The sequence below is a fragment of the Arvicola amphibius genome, chromosome 1 (genome assembly GCF_903992535.2).
Source record: "Arvicola amphibius chromosome 1, mArvAmp1.2, whole genome shotgun sequence".
Taxonomy (NCBI): Eukaryota; Metazoa; Chordata; class Mammalia; order Rodentia; family Cricetidae; genus Arvicola; species Arvicola amphibius.
Genome location: NC_052047.1, coordinates 141,939,391 through 141,962,942, shown reverse-complemented (window position 1 = coordinate 141,962,942; position 23,552 = coordinate 141,939,391). Strand labels below are relative to the sequence as shown.

Sequence of the window (23,552 nt, the reverse complement as noted above, 5' to 3'; positions counted from 1 at the left end):
TTATCTAGCTGGGTGGGGGGGAGCGGGTCAGACCATCTCCTTTCCTAGTGACAGCTTCCAGAATGGAAGGAGGAAGCTGAGTCTCAATGAAGCCCTAATCAGATCCCAGTATATCAAAAGAAGGAGAGAGCCCCAGAAGGCTAACTTCCAGATATAGCAGTTCAGGGTCATGGATAGGGAGGTGGGACCAGGAAGCCTGAGTGTGTGGGAAGCAGTGGGGTTGGACCAACCATAGCACCATGCAGATCTGTCTTGCACAGTGAGACCCAATGGTGAGCCGTGTGGTGGGCAGTTACGTAATGGACCATAAAGAACAGCGTGCAGGAGAAAGCCATGGAAAAAACAAAATAGCAAAATGATCCCAGGGTTCCCAGCTCAGGTTCAGTGTAGGTAAACTTGGGTGGCAAACCACAGACAATGGGGCATTCTAAAATCAGGTCAGGGGGACTCAGGGCTAGACAGGCACAGCAGCTCCTCACGGCTGCAGACCCCACAGTCCTGGGCTGCACTCATCTCTGTAAGAGCTCCTTTGTATGCTTGGGAGAAAAAGAGGAAGAAGGAGAAGAACCTAGGCAGTGGTGAGTTTGGTGGTTCTGTCAACTCAGCACAAGATGGAGTCATTCTGGAAGGAACCTCAGTTGAGAGTGTCCCCTTTAGACTGGCCTATGGGCAAGCCTGCGGTGCATTTCCTTGATTGCTGATTGATGGGGTAGGAGTAGCTTGCTATGGGCGGTGCCAACCCTGGCTTCTGTAGAGAAAGCAGGCCAAGCAAGTCATGAGGAAGAAAGCAGTGAGCAGCACTCCTCCAGGGCCTCTGCACCAGTTCCTGCTTCCAGGTTCCATGTATTGAGTGTCTGCCCTGATTTCCCTGACGACGGGCTACAAGCTGTAAGCTGCAACCCTATCCTCCCCAGGCTGCTTTTGGTCATGGTGTATTATCACAGCCACAGAAACTCTAACAAGACAGCCCACGTTCCTGCCTTTCCTGCCACCTTACTGCCGGTTGGAAATGGTGTACCTGTTGGATAAATTTACTACGGCAATCCCGAGAAACTATGGAATAGGCTCAGACTCAGCCACACTTTCTGTTCAACATGAGCCTACCACTGACACGAATGGCATTTGTACAGCACACAGTGCACACTTGACATGCAAATGTCATACAAACACAGATCCACATATATATATATATATGTATCTGTTTATGTTTGCGCATACAGCTTCAACACATACAGATTTATAAACTAAAACTCTTGTGTACTCATTGATTGCGTACTTGTAAGAGGCAGCATCCCAGGCTACAAATACGTTAGGACACCAGCTAACAGATGAGCTGGGGGAAAGTGAGCAAGAGGCAGGCCCATGCCTGGGATGTAGCCCAGTGCTGCGGCTGGCTGTGGTGGCTATGGGGGAGCTGAAGGCAGCCTGGGATCAGGTTGACCCTTAGAAATGCCTGGGAGAGATTTTCCTTTCATTTTAGAAAAGTCCCTTTGTTTTTACCTTATGTGTATGGGCATTCTACCTACGTGGATGCCTGTGAATCACATACATGCAGTGCACACCCTCAGAGACCAGAAGAGGGCGCTAGACTCCTTGGGACTGGAATTACAGATGGTTGTTAGCCATCATGTGGGAGCTGGGAATTGAACCTAACCAGTGCCCTTAACCAATGAACCACCTCTCTGGTCCCCGTGAGGAATTTTCTTAATTGGATTAATTGAAGCGGAATGTGGGTGGAGCCCTTTCTCATGGCTCAGGCCTTGGACAGAGTGAAAAGGAAAGAGGGAGCCCGGCCAGCACAAGTATCCCTCGCTGTCTGCTTTCTAACTCTGGATGCGATGCGGCCAGAGGTCTCCAGCTTCTGCTGCTGTGCCTTTCCCACAGCGAAGGACTGGTCTGAAACAGTGAGTCAAAACAACCCTTCTTCTCCAAGGGTAGTCAGGGCATTTTTATCACAGCTATTGGGAAAGAAATGACGACACGTTTTGGCTCTGTCCTCTGGGACCTTCATGTCCCTAGGACACAGGATCCATGGAGAGATGCTGGGAGGGATTTCTGCTTGGCAAGGACTCAGAGAGGGAGCTTGAACTAAGGTTCTGATCCTTTCACACCTGCTTGCATAAGAAGGCTGACTCACGGTTTCCACGCACCCCACCCCCCAGGTGGATCCGACACACCAGTGATGGTGGAGGGAGCTGCTTTAGGCAAGGAGAGGACAGGTGGAGACAAAGACATGGAGATCAGGGGTCGAGTGAGACCAGATGTCACCTGCCAATGGCACTGTGACATCTTATCCTAATGAGACCTACCAAGATGTTAAGACGCCATTCCCTAGGACTTCCTGCAGATTGGGCTAGGGATCGTTTTTTGCATGAGGAGAGCTTATATTGTTGGGTCAAGTCTGCTCGAGGATGTATTTCCCATGTGCGGACTCAAGGATTGCTCCTAGATATGGGTACCTGCCATGACTTGACCATCCACTAAGGTTCTGGGATCCTCTGTGTCCCCAGGGGGACACTGAGCAGGCTCTCATAGAGATGGTGAGTGGGTTCTTGGAAGCACCAGATAGATAGCTCTTTCTTTCCTCCTGCCCATTTGAAGACAATGAGAGTAGGTCAATTCTGCGGCCCTTGGGATATTTGGGTGAGGAGACACAATATGGCTAGAGTCTTTGTGTGTGTGTGTGTGTGTGTGTGTGTGTGTGTGTGTGTGTGTGTGAGAGAGAGAGAGAGAGAGAGAGAGAGAGAGAGAGAGAGAGAGAGAGAGAGAACGTGGGACCCAGGATCCCGAAAGCCCATGTGGCTGTGCATAGCCTTCCAGGCAGCTCTAACCTCAGTTTCCTCGTTTGGAAATCTGGGCCAGGAAATTAACTCTAAGGCTTTTTTTTTTTTTTTTTTTTTTGTTGGCACGCAAGGACCTGTGAGGAGAGGCTGCAGAGGAATGCTTTATCGGGTGGACACTGGGGGATGGATTTCTGGTCCCATATGAACATTGTGGGGAGTCTTGGTTCCACAAGGGGAGACTTCAAAGGAGATGATTGTGGGAAAGGCCTGCGCATGGAATCCCATTTGAGCCATGTGATGGCATCGTAGGTAGAACGTTTGGCTATGCTAGGTCTCTCCAAATCATAGAAGCCATGCATAGACGGCTGGAGGTGCTGGCACAGCATCTCCCAGCAGGTGGGTGGGCTATGCCCAATCCTGCTGTGCCCCTCAACCAGGCAACTCAGCTTTTCCTCAGGCTTCCCTCTATCCCCCTCACTTCCCTTCTCCCTGCATAACCTCTCTTCATGTCTGCTTCATTCTGCCCCTGTGCTAGGCCAGATTATCCTTGTCAGAGGCCCCCCCAGTTCCCCAGCAGAGGTCCTAAGACTTTTTCCCAAGCCTCTGTGCTCCTGGGCTTCCTTGGTGTTTCTTTTTGTTGCTGATGGTTTCTTAACCCACCGAGGCTTGAGACAGGACTAAAGAAGGGATGCACTAAATCTCCACTTGTGTTTGTGCCAGGGACCCCCATCAAGGCTCTGCTGCATGATGTCTGGATGACTTCTGATCAGGGTCCTCAACGCCTGGTACCTTCTAGAGGCTGTAGTTCCCACTGAGCACACGACCCAGCTCCACTCCCCACTCTCCCCTTCCCACTGCAACAGGGCAGGAAGTGGCTAGTCTGGGCACAGCCTAGCCTTAGCTGGGAGGGAAGAGATGTGACATCTACTCTCAGCCTGGTTTTGCCCCTTCCCTGGCTGCAGAGCCACTGGGCACACATACAATTTTCTGAACATGATAAAGGAATGAGACTCGTCTCTGGTCATAGCAAAGATCTCTTCACAGAGTCTGAGCAGCTAAAACGTCACCAGTCCCTGTGACCAAGCCAGGGATTTCTTCATTCCAATCATCACTAAAAGAAAAGTCTCCACACAGTTTTCAGACAGTCTCCCCCATTTCCTAATATCTAACAATCTGTGAAAATAAAACTGCAGTCTCTTAAGTAACCAAAGACCAAGGAAGGAATCCTGAGGAAAACCAGAAATGATTCGGAGATAAATGAGCAACCACACACTATGCCTTGGGGACCTGGCAAAGCCACACACACACACACACAAAAACCCTACAGCTATGACAGAGCCGTTTTAATGAAAGATGAATCCCCCAATTTCACATGATTAGGAACTGAGAAGAAGGGCAAAATGAACCTGTTCACAGAAGAAAGGACAGAGCAGAGATGACAGAACAGAAAGCAAAATGGAAACGGTGGGCCCACCGAAGGCCGGCTCTCTAGAATGCTCGACAAACTTGGCAAACGTGTGTTTCACTGAGAGGAGGGAAAAAGCCAATGCTGGCCTAGAGTCATGGCCAGAACAGTTAGACAGGCAGGAGAAAAGGAACGGCTCAGGCTGGCATGGGAGGAGCAACTTTGTTGTTAGGCACCAATGACACAATCATCACACACACACACAACTCCTAGGACCTAACCAAAAAAACCTTGGAAGCTGATAAGAGAACTCATCATCAGGGCTACAGGAACAAGATCTACACTCAAATCCAGTTGTATCTCCATAGGCAAGCACGAGGCGATTAGAAGTGAAAATTAAGAAAATCTCAATTCATAGTGACTTTCTATTTTTGTTTTTTGAGATAAGGTCTCACCCTGTCATCCCTGCTGGCTTGGAATGCACTACGTATCTCAGGCTGGTCTTGAACATTTGATAATCCCCCGCTTTAGCTCCCTGAGTTCTGATAGTACAGGTATGAGCTACCACACCTAGCTATAGTAACATTTGAAAAGGGAAAAATGTACTTAAGAAAAAAAGATGTGAGCCGGGCGGTGGTGGCGCATGCCTTTAATCCCAGCACTCGGGAGGCAGAGGCAGACGGATCTCTGTGAGTTCGAGACCAGCCTGGGCTACAAGAGTGAGTTCCAGGACAGGCTCCAAAGCCACAGAGAAACCCTGTCTCGAAAAAACCAAAAAGAAAAAAAGAAAAAAGAAAGATGTGAACAAGGAGGCCCAAGGCTTCCGTGTTGTAAACTACAGGGGGTTCTGGGGAAGTGGAAAATTGCCATACATGGAAAGGTGGCTGTGTCTGTGGCATCGAAACCTCAGTCCCTCCTGTGACCATGCCAGTGCTTCCTTACATGGTCTGCAGGTCGCATCATTCCTCACTGCAGGCTGAACTGAAAAATCTGACAGACTGCCCAAGGCCAGTGCTCTTCATGTTTGGCACAGGGCTAGGAGCTTGTGTGAGAGCCTGACCTGTCCCTTCGTCCACTTGCCCAGCCCCAGCCAGGATCCTGTAGGCAGCAGGGCTGGTTACGCCTTCTTCAAGGCACCCCACTGTTGAGGAAGAGACCTGGGTTGCTGCTTCTCTACATACCCAACGGCCATTCTCTGAGAGCTTGGCTGGCCACAGGTTTCTCAGTGTGCCCCTTAATCTTGTATGTGTGTGTGTGCGCACATGCGCAAGTGTGTGTGCGTGGTCACATGCACATCGGGAGAGTGAGGGGAGATGAGACCAGGTGAATCACTATCTAAAGTCATAGAATCCCCACTGAGAGTCTAGTCTTTTTTGTTGTCATGGAAACTACCAACGTCGATCATGGTCAAAGAGCAAATTTTGGGTCAACCTTGGCAATGAGGCCTGCTCAGCTTCTCTCGTCTAGAACTCTGTGGATCCTTCCCTCTCCTTGAAATGGCACTAACACACACGTGGGGGCTCTAAGGAGTCAGAACCCTCTGTCCTCATGCTGTCACCCAACGACACAGTCTGAATTGTACCCAGGACTCACACAGACAGGCCTCGTTGCCTAAGTCCTATGCATCTTCTAGACTGGAGTTTCCTTCAGAGTCTCCCTGAGGTGGGTGTGTCTTTACCAAGTTGATCAGGGAGTGTATTTAGAATACCGAGATTGTGGCACCACTTCTAGCAGGCTAGCAACGTGGAAAGTTCCAACAGTGTGTCCTGGGCTCTCCTGGAAGCCCACAGGGGCAGCTCCCTTAGTACTACATCTTGGAAACCTGTGGGCTATGCTGGCATGGCCTTGGCTCATGGGAGACAGAGCTCACTGGCTGTACCCATGGGATTTGACTGTTCTGCTGATGGTGGCCCAAGGTTCAGTAAGGAGGGGTACAGGTGTTCTGTCCAGCAGTCAGTTCAGCATGACATGCACCTAGTGGGCACTTTGGGGGTTCTTTCCTGGGACTGTGCAGTTCTTGGGACTCTAGAAACAAATTTCAGTGAATGTTGCTATGCACTTATGAGTTTGGGGACCAGAGCAGGATGCAAATCCAGAGAGATGTTCATTTTGGTGTCCCTTATAGAGACACCTGAATGGGATTTTGGATCACGGAAGGCATGTTAGAGGCTTCTGGCCCAGAGATGGAGGATGCATCAGCCAGTGTTCTCTAGAGTAACAGAACCAATAGGATGAATGCCTTTATGAATATATTTAAATTATTGTATTTGATAAGAATATAAAAAGATTTGTTACACTGACTCACATGATAGGGTCTAGGCAGTCCAACAATGGCTGTCTGCCTGCCAGAGAGACAGAGGATCCCCAGCTGCTTAGTTCAAGGGGCAGGAAGCTTTAGAACAAGAGGGACCAATGAGGCCCCCATCTGAGGCTGAAAACCTGGAAGCCCCCTGCAGAGTCATGGCTGTGATTACATTCAAAGGCTGAAGAAGATGGAGTCTGGTGTCCATGGGCCATGGCAGCCAAAATAAATGTACCCTCTCAGGAAGTGTGGCTGGTGCCCTCCCTTGCTCATTGTGCTCCATTTGGGCCCCGGTCTAGTTGGGTGCCACTGCCCACATTCACCGTGGGCCTTTCCTTGTCATCTACTGCGTGGAGTATCAGTCATCTCTGGAAATGTTCTCACAGACATACCCAGATGTAGTCTTCTGGTCCCAAACATGTCTCCATTCAGTAAAGTTAACAATAAAGATCCAGGATCAGAAGGCCCATTGTGGGGTCTGAGACGAAAGACTCCCTCCTTCCTTCTTAGCCTCTGGTTTCTCTGAGAAGGGCCAGGTGCAACAGTTCCCTTACCAGCACCAGGCCGGGTCAGAAGTCAGCAGAGGGAAGCAGGCCTTGAGTGGAGAATGAGGCTGACACCCCTCAAGTCCCTGAACCTGCACCTCCACATGATACAAACCCTCTGAGAGTGTGAACCAGTTGGAGGGCATGCATATGCATGTATACATGGATAACATGTATCTACAGGGCTATATATTTGTGGATGTGTGTTCCTATGTGTGTACAGAAGGTACATACCTACCTACATATGTCTTAGTGTCACTGAGACCAAGAAGCAAACCAAAGTCACAAATGCCCAGTCACTATGTGTGGTCACTCCACGAGTATGGAGGGCCTTCTACCAGCAACTGGGCAGTTCAGTGTCCCATGCATTTATAGGGACATAAGTCCTCAGACCAGCCAAGCTCCAGCCAGAGATACTATGGTCAGTGCCCTGACCTTCAATTTGCCCCAGGCCTACCTTGGGTCTCTGTCCCTGTATTAGCTTCATCCCCATGGCTGAACCCATCTTACTTCATGATGTAGGAGTCCCCTCTGTATGCTGTGAATGAGTTTTTATTCATAAATAAACTGCTTTGACCCATGGTAGGACAGAATAGAGCTAGGTGGAAAAACTAAACTGAATGCTGGGAGAAAGAAGGTGGAGTCAGAGAGATGCCATGTAGCAGCCCAAAGAGACAGACACCAGACAGAATATTACCTGGTAAGGCACAGCCTTGTGGCAATACACAGAATAATAGAAATGGGTTAATTTAAGATGTAAGAGTTAGCTAGAAATATGCATAAGCTATTGGCCAAAATGTGTTGTAATTAATATAGTTTCTGTGCTATTATTTTGGGTCTGGGCAGCTAGGCACAAACAAGAAGTCTCCGTCTACAACTTCAGAACTTTGCTCTACTATCCCATGTTACCCCTGGTCCCCATATTCATCACAGTGCCTCCCAATTCCTGCCCCCAGACTCTTTCCCTCATTGACTGTGCCACCTCCTAGCTCTGTCCAACCCTCAGGTCACTTCTGCAGGCCAGACCATCTCCAGCCTGGAATCTGGTGAAGGTTTGCAGGACACATAACCAGTATGTCCAGGGTCATGGGTTTCTTGGGCTCAGGTGGTGGAGGGGCCCATGAACATTCTTGGATACCTGAGCAAGGGCTGCTTGGGGTACGGTGGCTGGTCTGCACCTGGGCATGGCAGGGCCTTCTTGGTCACCTGTTTGTAGATGTTCCTGGCAGTCACTCCGATCCACAGCATGGTAGAAAGCGTAGCATAGTGCAGTGCAATGCCCACCTGGGAGGGGAGAATGTCAGCCAGCCTCCTCCTCCAGCCACCTGCCCCAGCCACCTGCCCCAGCCACCTGCCCCAGCCACCTCCTCCAGCCACCTGCCCCAGCACAGCACAGCAGAGTCCCTGTGCACGTGCCGCCCAGACTTTCTGTGCTGGAAGTGTCCTGAACCCTGACAGCTACTCTGAAACTCTTTAGGGACAATTAAAAAAAGAGGCCAACAGGAGGAAAGGTAAGGGATGTGTCAGGGGCAGTCAAGACTTTTAAATTGTTCCGCTGCTTGCTGTGTATGTGAACCAGTGGGAAGCTTGTGGTCTTGCAAACTGGTTCCCCCTCTGCAGGACGTCTATGCCATCCTTAAGTATGGGTCCTGGTATACACACCTGCCTGTGAACTCTGGCCCCTCTCTAGGGTCCCCAAGTGGAAGGCAGGCACAATTGTACAGCGGACTCCCAACGTGTATTCACTATGGCATTGAATTTTAAGGAAAGGCGCCTCAGGGACGAGGCTCTGATAACCTGCCCTTGCACGTCAGAGGGACTCATTGCTATGGAAACAGCCGCTGGAGCCAGTCCCATCCGGCACTTTTACGCTAGCTAATTACGCATTCTGCACTGCTTCATTCCATCTGATTCCATAAAATAAGGCTACCTTTGAGGTAATAACCTGACATTTTGAAATGACAAGTAAAATATTGCTATAATCGGAAAGGACATAAATGTTTAAGGAATACGGAGATTTCCTGAATAAAGCTAACATCGCGCCATTATAATGATTTATTCAATCCAGAGTTCAGTTTTTACTTATGAGTAAATGTTACAATAATTGATGAGGATTTGGGACGGGGTTGGGGGTAGAAAGATTGAAGAACTGTTTGTGGTTTCAGATGGCTGCCTAGGTACAGCGTAACTTTTCCTATGAGTTCAGCCTTCCCTCGGCCTTGCTGCTGCCCAGGTGAGCTGAGCTGAGCCTTATGGACATCCCAGGCACACTGGGCCCACCCCTCCTGGATGAGAGGAGGAGGTCCTGGACCTGGGTGTCAAGAGCCATCCATCATTTAGGAATTTAGGGCAAGGGCACCCAGAAGAGGGGTGGGCAGCCATGGCTTGAAGGAAGGTCTGTCGTGTGGCTGTCATTGTCATATACAAACAGAAATGGCAGACTCTTCCTCAGAAGGGCTCCAGACTTTGGCCTTGAGACATTGGCCCAGGGCCTTGAGGTGGGTGGCCCAGCTGGGAGGAGGGAGAGAGAGGAGGCCTGGCTGCATCCTTCCTTAAGCTGAGTCTCATCCAGGCTGTATGATCAGGAAGTGGGAGAAGATGTACAAAGGGCAGGCTCTGTCTCTTAAACACCAGCTTGAGGCAGAACACACAGGGAGGTCAAGGGAGCCGCCGCTTGGCTTCCAGACAGCTTGTGCTATTGAAAGGAAGAAGCAAGCAGGGCACCCTCCCTTGCTTCCGGACCCAGGGCCAGCACTGACGCACATTCATTATGTGGGACTAACAGCAGCCGTCTGCTTTGTTTATGATGTCACTTAGTACTTTAATGAGACTCACGGTCATCTTCCTGTTGCTATGACAACTGTCTGTTCTTGCTAGCCATCCAGAGCTCTGGACCACTTCTCCTGGTTGTTTTGTGGTGATGCTGAGCTTGGATGCGGAGGGGCTGGGACTCCTGTTCTCAGTCACCTGGTTGCTAATCAACTTGGGCCCACGTCTAGCTCTCAGTGAGCTTGCTTTTAGCCTGCTCCTTCTCAGGCATTTCCCTCTTAGCAGGCGAGGGAGCAGTTGTGCTGGGTGAGCTGGGTCAGCTCCTAACCTAGCAGGCTGCAGATTAAAGCCAGCCTGGCCTCTGGCTCAGGGAGGCCTCAGAAGCAATAGATAATAACCCCACTTCTGCATATAGGCTTGGGGAATTAAGTGTCCTGGTGTGGTGGAGATTTTCACCTAGAGTGCTTTGTGGGAACTGAGGTCCTCACCCTTTAGCTCTTCTTTACCTGAGAAAGTTCTCCCCACTTCCCCATTGCCTTTACAGCAGTTCTCTGTCCCCCAAAGCTCACCTGCCTGTGGCTCCTTCTTTCTCTCCTTAGTCTGTTGTCCACAGCTTCTCCCAACATAGCCCGGCAGACGTGTTTCCTTCCATTTGTCCCACATCCCTAACACTGCCTGGGCCTGGAAGGTGTGTTGCCAAGTGAGGGGTGGATAGAGGCTGGTCACTCCAGGAAAAGCCACAGGAGACCAGAAGGTGGCTGCTTCCTACAGTCCATCCTGCTCTAGCACACAGGGACCCGCCCATCATCTGGAGTCCCAGCGTTGTTACTAAGGACTTCTCACCTGAGCATGACCCTTTCAGATCTTAGCTGGGAGGATGTTTCCAGGCTGGTTTATCCCCACCGACCAAAGCTCTCTTTCAGGTCCTGCACCTGTAGAATTCTGGAATTCCATAGATGCCCACCTTCCAGGACTTCATGGGGCTGGCCTGAGCCTTGGGCCAGTGCTGGACCTCATGGAGGCACTAAGATTATTGCAATGGACTGTGTGGCCAGCAGGCCCCAGCTGTGCAGCACTTGGTGGCAGAGTAAAGACATAAAGATAATGACCCACTCAATTGCCTTGTCTATGGCTTCTGGACAGGCTTTTATAACAGTAGCGAGTGGGGTTTCCTAGCCCTTGCTGTGGCTGTGTCCAGCTTAGCGGAGGCAGCCATGGAGGAAGGGGTCTTCTCTTCCTTCCATTCAGGCATGTGGTACTGTCTCTTCCGCTTGTCTGGCCCAGGCCTGGGTAGTGGCCTGGCTTTTCAGGGTTGAATGTGTCACATAGTCACACATTTGATGCCCAGGGGACTAGAGCACTGGTTGTCTTTCAGGTGTAGGTGTCATGCTCACAGACCACTCTGAGCCTCAAATGGCATCAGTGTGGGGAAGCAAAGTAGCAGTGCTTGACTCAGTTGGAGCCTGCCTGAGCTAGGTGGGTCTAGTGGGAACCAGGCAGTTAGGAGGGTGTGTTCTCTTAGCCAGTCCGTTCTAGGAACAGCCGCTAACCCACTGATCCACAGAATAAACCTCACTTTCAGCTAGCTACCCATGTATATTACAGGTCACAGGAAAGGCAGAGGGAACCAGTTAGTGTGGCTATTGTCATTAATGTGGGTCATGTGGTCTTCAGGTATTGGCTGGAGGTGATTTCTGCAGTGGCCAATAGCTATTGGCTGAATTCGCAACAGTGAGGGATACCTGAGGAACCACGGTGCAAGGAAGATGAATGACAGAAACCACCAATGTTGTTGGTAAGTTACTCTGGGTCTCTGAGTCCCTGCCTGACCTCACTCATGGAGCCTAGGTGTGGAGCAGGTCTGGGGGCAGGGCAAATACAGACTCCCTGCTGCAGGCGCAGAGGGCTCTCTTCCTTGGCCCTGAGTCACAACCCAGCAGGACAGTCCTGGGCTTGATTTGGAAAGGATGCTCCCTAGCCTCACCTTAGTCGGGGCTCACAGGTTATTTCTGTTTCCCAGTTTAAGCCAGTCAAACCAGGTCACATGTGTGACGATGATGTGCCTTGTGATTTGAGATAGTCTTTACCATGTTGGCTATTTCAAAGCTCCCCTTTCCCTAAGAGAGAGCAGAGATGCCTGGGGCTGCTCTGCCAGGCTCATGTGGGGATGGAGCCTCCGCTGCCACCGGTACCTATGGCTAGCAGACCTGCTGGCAACGTGAGGTTAGCAGCTGGAAGGTCTCATGCAGCCCACCCTTGGGTCCTGCCTCACTGATCTTCAGGAGAGGCATCCTGTCCCCTTTCTTGTGAAGGTCACCATTTGCTGGACAGTGTATGTCTAGGTATATGGCCCCCGAGTCCTCAGACAAATTGATGTAGTAATAAAGAATAAAATGGTTTCATATGGCCAAGTGCTGAGCCAAACAACCTGCTTCAGATGGAGTGGGATTAGAATACGTACCCACTAAAGAAACCTCAATCTCCCCTTCAGGGGCACCATCTGAACAAACACTAAGGTGTTATTTATAAATGAACATTCGTTTCCACCTTGATACGAAAGCTGGCATGCACGCTTTTGTGTTTTAGCACAGGGAAGGCAGCACTCACCGCTTGGCAGAGGATGGGGTGCTTGGTGCGATTGATGCCACCAGCAAACACCGTGAAGGTCAGAGCCGCGTGGAAGCAGAAGTTGAGGAGCGCGTGCCGGCCTTTCCGGCTGATCCGGATGGCACTGTGGGAAACAGGGATTTCACATTAAAAACCGGTGGTTCAGAGAAGAACCTGGAAATACCACACCTTGTCCACAGTAGGAAGAGCAGGACCTCAGCAGGGCTGGAGGCGACCCATCCAAAGTACAGGACCATGGGAAACTGGGCCCTCCACCTCAGCAGGTTCTCACTGGTGCATAGAGTTTCCGCCCCTCTGCTTGTCTGACAGTCTGCCTTGTCTAGGATCTCAGAGGGAGAAGCCATGCTCTTGATTCCCAGGACAGCTTCATCTCTGAGCAGATGTCTGATGCACACAGAGGGCCAGACTATGTGACTGTTTGGTTCTGATAATATCTATGGTCACCAGCACGGCTAAAGCTCTGCCTAGCCAGTGAGGGCAGGGCCAGTATTGTTCTCCTTATAACTTGACTCCACCATGGCTGTGCACGTACGTGTCTAAGTGCATGCTCCTCTGGTCTGAGCGTGCTTCTCAGTATGCTGATGTCAGTATGCTGGTATTAGAGAACGGTTGTTGGGGCAGAGTTCTCATGAACAAATTTAGCGTCCTTATTAAAGAGACCCCCTAGGGGCTGCCTTTCTCTTTATACCATTGGAGGGCTCAGAAAGAGAGTGCCGTCCATGGACCAAGATATGGGTTCTTATCAGACACCAAACCAGCTCGGTACCCTCCTCACTCTTGACTTACAATTTCTAGAACTATTAAAAAACAATTTCTAAGCCAGGCGGTGGTGGTGCACACCTTTAATCCCAGCACTTGGGAGGCAGAGGCAGAGGCAGACGGATCTCTGTGAGTTCGAGACCAGCCTGGTCTACAAGAGCTATCTCCAGGACAGGCTCTAAAGCTGCAGAGAAACCCTGTCTTGAAAAACCAAAAAAACAAAAACAAAAAAACCCAATTTCTATTTTATCCATTGTTATCAACTCTGTGGTAACTTGTTAGAGCTGCCAAAATAGACTAAGAACACTTTTGAACCCATCCAAGCCCCTCCCACAACAGGACCTTGTCATACCAAGCCTTCGCTGGTGACTGGCTATGACTGAGACCTAGGCATCACCCATAATTTTGGTTATGGCTTTGACTGTGGCTGTGATCCCCTACTTCTATGTCTCAGTGCGTCTTCTAGGGATTCAGGCAAGACAGCAGTCACATACATCCCCAGACATAGGCAGCCAGAAAAGAACTCAGAAGGAGACCTCTGTCTAGAAGGCCCTCCCTAAATAAAAATGGACAGTAGAGAAGAACTTCAAGGTTCTGCAAAAGCCTACCCGTGCCTCTTAGGATGCTTGAGCCAACATGCGTCCATTTCAGGATGGACTTATTTCACAGTGTTACAAAAACATAGGGGTTGATGTCAAGAAGGCTCAGTGGGGGCTGCAGAGATGGCTCAGCAGTTAAGAACACTTGCTGTTCTTCAGAGGACTCTGGTTTGGTTTTCAGCACCCACATGGTGGCTTATAACCATTCTTAACTCCAGTTCTGGGGGATCGGGCACTCTCTACTGGCCTCCTTGGGCACCAAGCACACACACAGAACACATATATACATATAGGCAAAACACTTACACACATAAAATAAAAATAAATTAGCAACAACAGCAACAACAAAAAGAAGACAGAGACCCAGGATGGAAGGATTGGGTTTTCTCCAGTACTATGCCCTAGTGGCCACTGTTCCAGGGAGGGTGAAGTGGGCTCCCTTACCTCTGATGCAGTATATAGGTGATGACCGAGGCAAGGAGGCACAGGAGCATAACCGCGGTGCAGGCATACACCACGGGGTGCAGGAACTCCCCTGGGTACTGGGGTAGGGAAAGGACAGTCTTCAAATCCTGGAAAGGAAGCAAAGACTCGAGTGACCGATATGGCTGGGATTCCCTACGTGATTTCTCAGGTGTCTCAGGAGGGGTGAGGCTGAGAGGGACTCTGCTCAATGGCTACTCATGCAGGGTGTAGGGCGTAGTATCCCGGGAGCCCACCTGGGATTGGTGTCTTCCCAGGGCTGCTCAGCTGAGAGCATCTTCCCACGACTCCGAGAGCAGCTCCCAGAGGGACCACTTCCACAGTGCCCACACCTGCCTTGAGCCTTCTTTCTATCCATGTCCCTGGCAGAGGACAGGCAGACGCCAGCTTCCATTGCGTGTGCCACTGCTGCCCCCGGAGATGGTATAGAACACTCAGCCCACTTCCTACACCCCACACTCCTTGACATTCTGCTTTTACACAGCTCCCTGGGGAGTTCTGCATCATGTTCCAGCAGCCCTAAGACAGTGGCATTGACCTGAGCAGACGGAGAAAGAGGAGTTGTCATGAACAGTAGGTATGGCCTAGGGACCTTTTCTACCTTCATCCGCTCTACTGTGTATCAGAACTGAGCAAAAAGGTTCAAGGTTACAGTTCAGAGGAAAGCATGGCTTCCTTGTGGTAGGGAAACACAGAGGAATGAATGTCTGGGATGGAAATGCTCAGAAATCCTTGGGGCCCTGGGGTCAGTGTCCTGGCCAATATGTTTGGGCAAGAGGGTCAAGTCTCTGACTTTGAAGGGACAGCTGGTCAGTGGGCAGCCAGGGCTAATGCCCACAGTGTTCTCATAACTCTCACGCTTCTGGGCCGTAGCTGATGCAGGGCAGAAAGTCTGAGGGGTAGGTGTGGGCATGGTTGGCACATGAACAATTCTCTGTAAGACATGGGGCTCAAGGATTAGGATGCCATGTACCCTGAGTCCCTCCCAGATGATGATTTCCTAACGAGGCATTATGTTGTTGAATATTTCTTTAAACCAGGCAAAGAGGTGTTACAATTGTTCCTGCTGTGTTTGTTAACTGTGTAAAGATGTGTTGCATTTGCGTTGTTTAAATAAAAGCAACCTGGACTCAGAGAGGCGGGGTTAGCAACTGGTTGACAGGAAGTAGCAGGGAGGAGCTTAGTGTGGATGCTTCTTTTTTTTTTTTTTTCTTTTAGTTCCAGCTGTGTGGAAGGCCGCAAAGGAAGTTAGTCAGTTGCTATTCTAAATCTCTGAGCTCACACATTTTCACCTTAGCCTTTGAATCTCATTGTCTGGGGGAGCAGAACTCGCCCCCCCACCAGGCTATGGGCTGCTGGTAGTTCAAAGTGCAGGTGCTGGAATGAACATAACACAGCACACTGGAGAGCTATCCCCAGTGCAGGCACACCGTGTTCTCTCCCTTGGCCACCACCGTGTCCTCGCCTCCTGACTAGGAAACTTTCCACACTGGGTCCGGGGAAGGGAACTCAGCAGTCAGGATAGCTACAGGATGGCCCAGCTAAGGAAGGATGCCCCATAGGACCATGTGTCTCTGCCCTGGGAAGCCCCTAGAAGTGCTGACCAGGCAACAACTGCAGGAGCCTGTGTCCGAGTGAGGACAAGGCACCTGCCACGGGATGGCAGTTTCTGAAGGGGTTGAGTCTGTTTCCCCGAGGAGTGTGTCTCCAACTGGCCCTTTCTTCCTGGACATCCCACATCTCGTCTGATAGCTCAGCTCAGTTATATGGCATTCTTAGGACATTTGCCCATGGGTATCTTTAGGGCCATGACTAGAGACTACCTCACCCTCCAAGCACCAAGAGTCTCCATTAAGACTGCCTGAGTGACCCTGACTTCAAATTCTAAATGCTTCCTGTATTATGCTGAGCAGAGGGTCCTAGACCCAGTGTAGTGCTTCCTCCTCTATGACATTTGGTCTCTTTGGGAGCTCACATGTCCTTCCTTATGGTCTGTCTGCAGGGTATTTGCATTTGCTATGAATTATAGTGTTATGAGCACCAAGGCTATTATTCAGTCTGCTCGGCTCAGCTGCTTCCTGTCAGACAGAAGCCAACTCTTGAGTCATGGAAAGCACGCTTGCTGATGAGATCAGGGTGCCCACACACCTGATGAGTTTGTGCTGCTGGGAGGTGGGGTGCCCCCTGGGGCCCTAAGAGCTCTGGTTCAACTGGGCCCAAGTGACATTTCCAGGTTTTTGTGCACGTAGGTCTTTTCATGGGGAGTTTAGGGTTTTGACCCAATTTGGCCATTGTTACTAGTGAGGGAGGGACACACACACACACACACACACACACACACACACACAGAGAGAGAGAGAGAGAGAGAGAGAGAGAGAGAGAGAGAGAGAGAGAAAGAGATAGAGAAAAAGTGCAAGTGCAAGTGAGCTTCCTAGTACAGTCCTTTCCTTGCTTCCTTGCATCTAGGTCCCATCCTGGAAGTAAAACTCTACAATGATCTTGCAAGTCTCCCATGGCCTCTTCAGGGTCATTGTCACTGTGTATATGGGGTGTGGGGGTGTCACAGGGGCTTGCCTTCCTGACAGTATCAGACTCTTGTGATGGGAAGGATCTGGGGATAGCCAAGGAAGGAAGAGGGCTCAGTTCTGACCAAAGCAGTGCTTGCGGTGTCCCTGATGCTCTGAGTTGGTAGCGGTGTTCCGCGTTCTCATCTCTAGGCCCTACAGGAACATCTGCACTTGGATACTCCTCTCTATGGCTTGAATTCACACAACAAAGATTCATGGGAGGCCAAATGGAAAAACTGGAACTGTCTCCAGTTACCTGACAGGATATTCAGAGAGTTAGCTTGCTACACAATGATGTGTTTTGAAGGATGCTGTCCAGACGGGGTCACACAGCCTTGGGCTGAGGGGCTCAGTCTCAGCTTGATATTCTACAAGGGTGGCCTCTAACTCTTTAGTGGCTTTTAAGCTTGGGAGAGCAGACCTGAGGGGGTGGGGTCACCTATGTGAAGACAGACCTCAGAGACTAAGGACAGGCTGACCCAGGGATTGACCAATAAGCTTGGGAAGAAGTGAGGTTTGATTCGGCTTCCTGCTTGTTTGTATCGGAATGATCGGCAGTGCCTTTCTGCATTTTTAGAGGTGACATTTAAAATTCAAAGTAGGCAAGGCAAAATGGAGATGCATTTCATATTTTAAAGTTCACACATGGGCAAGTTCCTCTCAAGGAGTCTACTGTGCAAATGTTCCTTGGGCAAGATTCCAGGGATCTGACATGGGGTCAGGAAGAAGCTTTCTGGCTTGAGGACAAAGAGTCCCTCTGCCATTGTGAAGCCAGAACGTTCTTTGGAGCATGGATGGTGAGCCGAGCTTGGCTCCCAGGTCACCACATAAGAGCTTTCAAAGGACCACAATCTGTCACTCAGCCAGCTGTGTCGCTTGCTCCCACATACTGCAGCTAGCATGCTGGTCACCACACGCTCCTGACTGCCGGCTACTCAGCTACCACTCACATTCTGCAGGAACTCTGCATCCATGAGGTCTGGTGTGGAGGTCATGTTGATACTCCAGAGGATGCTGAGCTCGTTATAATCTCATTATAGTGATACAGATCCACCCACCCTGCTGTCACAGAGCTGAATAATACCAAGTCAGGGGAGAAAAGAGGCAGCACCCTGATTCCTGGAAGTCTCCTCCCTTCTCCCATGGCAGAATGAAGATTGTACTGTCAGAGTGTGGGGCCTAGTAAACACCCACACCCTAGAGCAGACTGGGGGCCTCCAGAGTCTAGCTTCCCTTTTCTGTTTATTGACCATGAGGTAACACTCCCTTCCTACTCCCCAGAACTGTTGAGTGATGCTATCAGCACTAAGTAAGAAAATAACTGGGAGATTCAGTAACAGGGCGAAGAAGGGCCATCCCAGAGAACCCTCAGACAGGTCATCTAGGTCCAGGTGACATACTGTTTGCATTGCCTGTAGGATGGACTGATTGTTCCAAAAACCACTGTGGTATGTCTCTGCTCTCTGGGAAATTCCAGAGTCCCTTCAACAGACTCATGAATATCTCAACCACGGTGGTTTGAATAAGAATGGCCCCATAGGCTCGTGAATGTGTAGTCATCAACAAGTGGCATATTTGAAAAGATTAGAAGGATTAGGAGGTGTGGCCTTATTGGAGGAAATGTGTCACTGGGGCTAGGCTTTGAGGTTTCAAAATCCTCTGCCAAGCCCAGTGTCACCTATGGATCAGGATGTAGCTCTTAGCCATGCTCGCCTGTTGTCGGGTCCCTTGCCATAATGATAATGGACTAAACCTCTGAAACTGTAAGTCAGCCCCCAGGAAAATGTTTTCTTTTATAAGTTTTGCCTGGGTCATGATGTCTTTTCACAGCAACAGAACAGTGACTAAGACCCATGTCTCAACATACAACAACAGGTATCCTGTCATAAGTCATGGCTTCCTCTCACATTGTTATTTTGTTTTAGTTGATGGATCCTTTAGGCTTGTTCTGCCAATGGAATGAGCAAGGAAGCTACACAGGACCAAAGACAGGAGGGGAGGAAGTAGAGTATTCAGCTAAGTAACATGACAGCTCTTGGTGACAGTGATAAGCAGAAAAGGAATCTCTTGAAAGTGGGAATGCCAGGTCTGGTCACATTGCTTTCTGACCTGGGAGCTTTGAATATAGAGGGAGCAACTGGATCTTTCTGGTTCCTCTTCTGGTTTTATTCCCTCCTCCTTTCTTCTTCCCTCTCCTCCTTCCTTCCCTCCTGTAAATTTTTTGTGGGTTTCTGTGTCAGTGTGTGTGCATGTATGTGTCTGTATGTGAGTGTGATGTGTGCATACACGTATGTGCAGAAGCATGTGGCTCTGCCTGCGTGCAGAAGCCAGAGGAATCGGCCAAGTGTCCTGCTTTATCACTGTCTGCCGTATTCCTTGGAAACAGTCTCTCACTGAACCTGGAGCTAGCCTTGCGGCCAGTTAGACAATCCTCCTGTCTTTGCCCCACACGGCACTGGGGCAAAGCACATGGCCAAGCCTGACTTTTTACATGGGTGGTGGGGTCTGAACTCAGGCTCTTGTGTTTTGCACAGCCCAATTATCTTACCCACTGAGTCATCTCCTCAGCCTTGGTTCTTCGTCCTACTTAGTTTTCTTGGGTAGTCTTCCTCATCTCCATCTGTGGCTTTGTTTGACTTTGTTTTGTGACAGGGTCTCACTCTGCAGCTGCCTCAGCTTCTCAAGTGCCGGAATCACCCGTGTGAGTCACTGTGCTCACTTGACTTGGTTACTTTGCTTCTTCTTCTTCTTGGTTCTGTGCCAACCCAGATTGGTCTTGCTAGAGCCTGATGCATGTCTTTGCCTGTCTTTTCAGTGATAACTGGGTCTTATCGATCGGTCAGCCTTCCATGGGAAAAGCAGAAGGTAAGTCACTCATTCGCTCAAAACACCAACTGGATATTACACGAATATAGTTTGCTGTCATTTTCTTTTTAGAGGGATACAGGGGATGTTAAAATCATGAGAAAGACATTTTGAAGAGTATTATGGGAACTTCCTTCTGGCCTAATGGTAGCTTTCTTGGTGCAGATAGATAGTTTAAGGGGAATGCTGAGTCAATGGCAACAGCTCTACCTGACAGAAGGTAGCTCTGAGATGTTTCTAGTCATTCGGAACTTGGAATGAACAAAAAGAAAGAGGAGAACCAAGAACCAAACCAACCCAAATTAAACAAAAAGTGAAAGCAGAAAAACCAAACCCCACCAAACCCTGTAAGCAAAGTTCTGAGCTGCTCTAAACACAGGCCTCTTTCACCTGCCTGTAAGGGGAGGCGGGGCCAGACCGTCTGCTGACTCCTAAGCAGCACAGCCAGGCTAGGCCGAAATGAACCCATCACATTTGGGTTCATATACTCTTCATAGCTTAGAGCTGCAGGTGTCCCCTCACCTGTTATCCCCGAGCTGACCTCACACAGGCAAAGCTTCCCTGTGCATCTGAAAAGTGTCCACCGTCAGCCTTTGTGACCCCTCCAGCACTGTGGGGAGGAAGGCAATGCCTTAGGGCTTGTTTGTGTTCTGTAGATTACAGAGCCAGGGCTTGAGGTCTTGCCCTCTATATACCTTTCCAGTGCCTTTGATATTTTAAGTCATGCCTGTCTTATTATATATTTATTGATTTAATTGACTATTATCGGTGTGTGTGTTTGTGTGTGTGTGTGTGTGTGTGTGTGTGTGCATGCCGTGGGTCCTGTGTGGAGGCCAGAGGATAACTTCAAGGAATGGTTCTCTCCTCTCCTTTCATTTTAATGCGGGTTCTGGGTATTGAACTCAGGTTTTTAGGCTTCTGTTGGTCTTAGTGCCCTCTCTTGTCTTTTCTGAATGTAAAAATTGAAGACATAAAGGTTGTTGTGAATATGTCATGTATTGGGATCCTTGACCCCAAGTAGGGAGTAGGTGAGGCCTTGCGTCCCTGTTAAATGTGGCTAAGGACCGTCCAATGGCAGTGAGGTAAGCTCTGGGCCACAGCAAGTGAGGACCAACTGAGTTCTCTGTGGAGTGCCAGCTTCCGTGGCCGCTACTGCTATTAATAGTGCTTAGAACAATGCAAAGCCACAGCATTGTCACAACCAACAGACAGGAGTAGCACCTGATTGCCAGACTCAAATATTACAATGACAGGGAGCCGGGGATCAACCCCACATCCCAGCGCTCCGCACCCTGTCACCCCACACCGTGCCACCCCACATTACGCTACCCAGTGCCGTATGTTCCCACAGCACCAATTAATCATTAGATCCCACCCATGGGAGCACCCCATTACATAAGGCCACCTTAACCCTTCCCACCCCACTTTATCCTGTTTTATTCCAGACCATCCTGCGTCACGCCGTGTCAATAAACCACACCATTTCATCCCATACCACACAGGTCCACATCGTGCAGCTCCCCACCACGCCCTTCTGTCCTAGGCTATCCCACCATGTGACGCTGCAATGCCCCACAGCACCAGGCTACCTCATCTCTTGCTGTCTCATTCCTGGCCACCCACTCCACGTAATTCTCCATGCCATCCACATTGGTCCTGTCTCACTCAATACCACTCTGCCACATCATTATTTTGTTTTTCAGACAGGGTCTCTCTATGTAGCCCAGGCTGGCCTTAGATGCATGCCTCAGCCTCCTGAATTTTGAGAAGATAGATATGACCCACCACTCTGGTTTACACGTTGTATATCATGCCTCTCACACCAAGCAGTCCATTTTATACACCCAGCCCATACATCATTTCATGCTACACCATACTTTACCATACATCTCATAACGTACGACCCTGACACCACACACTCCACACCCCACTAGCCTGTCCCGAACATCCCATACCACACTCCCACAGCATTTGGTGCTGCTCTATATTACACCATACAACCCACACGATACCACTCCGCTTCCCATCAGACAGCATACACCACACATCTGATATCATACTGCACAGCACCTCAGTCCCACAGCGACATCCCCACCACACACCCCACACCACACACCCCACACCACACCCCACACAACAGTCCACACCACACCCCACACCACACCACACCCCACACCACACACCCCACACCACACCCCACACCACACCCCACACCACACCCCACACCACACCCCACACCACATCCCACACCACACCCCACACCACACACCCCACACCACATCCCACACCACAGTCCACACCACAATTCTACACCCAGGCCCCATACTAGACATCTCCACCACGCACCTCACACCAGCTTATCTAACACTGCCCAACCCTCACCATGAAGCTACACCATCCATCCCACGCAACACGCCATGTACCAGGTAGCCTACACCGTAATTCCACACCACACATCCACAACGCATATCCCACGCTACACATTTCATCCTACATATCTACACCACACGTCTGTGGCACACACCCAGCCTCACAACTCTATGCCACACGTCTATCACACACTTCTGACACCACGTGCTCTATGCCACACGGCCTACTCTATCCATCCCACCCCACACACCTACAACACATGTCCCGCTCCACACATTCCGTACCATACATGCCGCACATTGTATCCCATGGACCCCACACTACACCATCTTCTTCCATACACTTTAGACCCCTGCTCTGGGCCACACCAGTTCACATCCCATACCCAACCCACTCCGTTCTACATGGCATGCTCCGTACCACGTTATTCTCTACCACATATCCCACACCATGACAGAATGTGTCTGCCACGTCAGTCTATGCTGTTTAGTCCCTCACCTCTAGTTGCCAGAAAACAAGAGCCAGGCACGTGGTTCTTATCCCACTAAATCTGGATGCTCTCAGGGAACAGCAGAAAGAAGGCAGGTGCTGAACAGCTCCCCCTGTCATTGGCAGGTACCGCTTTGTTCCCTGTGAGAGTGGGCCTTTTTGGTGCTAACTGTGAGAATTGCAGGTGACAGAGAGCAAAGTCAACCATGTCTGGGTGTCTGCTGGGATTAAACAGCAGTGCCTATTGTGGGGATGAGCTGGATTGATTCTGAGTCTGTCACCTGCTGTGACAGGAGCCCTTGGCTTCACACATTGTACATGGCCATAGGGAGAATCAGACAAAGATAATGTTTTAGAAGGAGGAGTATGGCATGGCCTAAGTGAAGGAGGCTTGAATCCAGTGCTCGTTTAAGCCCTGGTATGTGGTTCAGAAGACCAGGGTATGTTGTGTCCTAAACCTGAGAGCAGGAAGGTGGTGTTGCGTTGCCAGATGTGTGTGTTGGAGAAGCTCCGATAGGCAAGGTGAAGGTACAGCCGTGGAAGATCATCTAAGGTCACATAGTCTCAGGACCATGGATTGTTCTTTCTCTAGGTCCCAGGTGGACTGCCCAGCACCTGCACCACTGACTGTAGACAGACAGAAGGGGTGGCACCTCGGGCGGTCCACTTTCTGTGTCCCTGAGATACTCTCATCTGCCAACTATCAGGTGATAGTAATAAAACCCCCCGAAAGTCCCAGACTCTGGGCCAAGCTGTCAGGGAGGCATTTACAGTATGGGCTCTTAAATGGACAGCCCTGGGCGGTTGAAGTCTGGCATGGCCCTTGTGTAGAACAGAGATCCCCACAGGGCTGCTGGTAGCTGCTGTGAGCGCTGCACATAGAAGCAGGGTGAGCAGAGGATGGGCACTCCTTGCACAGGGAGATGAGTGTAGGCAAGGGTCAGGACTTGTAGGGAGTAGGGGAGGGCGGGGCCAAACTAGCAGCTAA

At 50.1% G+C, this 23,552-nt stretch overlaps 1 protein-coding gene across 1 annotated transcript in view; it reads right to left on the bottom strand.

Annotated features, from left to right (window-relative positions):
• Adgra1 (adhesion G protein-coupled receptor A1) overlaps positions 1–19,400 on the bottom strand; it is a 32,508-nt gene extending 13,108 nt beyond the window's left edge. Inside the window, exons 1-4 of the mRNA XM_038318364.1 lie at positions 19,389–19,400; positions 14,235–14,362; positions 12,412–12,535; positions 8,174–8,319 (exon numbers count right to left, since the gene is read on the bottom strand). Coding sequence (XP_038174292.1) covers positions 8,174–8,319; positions 12,412–12,535; positions 14,235–14,362; positions 19,389–19,400 — 410 coding nt within the window. The remainder of the gene's footprint in view (positions 1–8,173; positions 8,320–12,411; positions 12,536–14,234; positions 14,363–19,388) is intronic.
• Between the last annotated feature and the right edge of the window lie 4,152 nt (positions 19,401–23,552).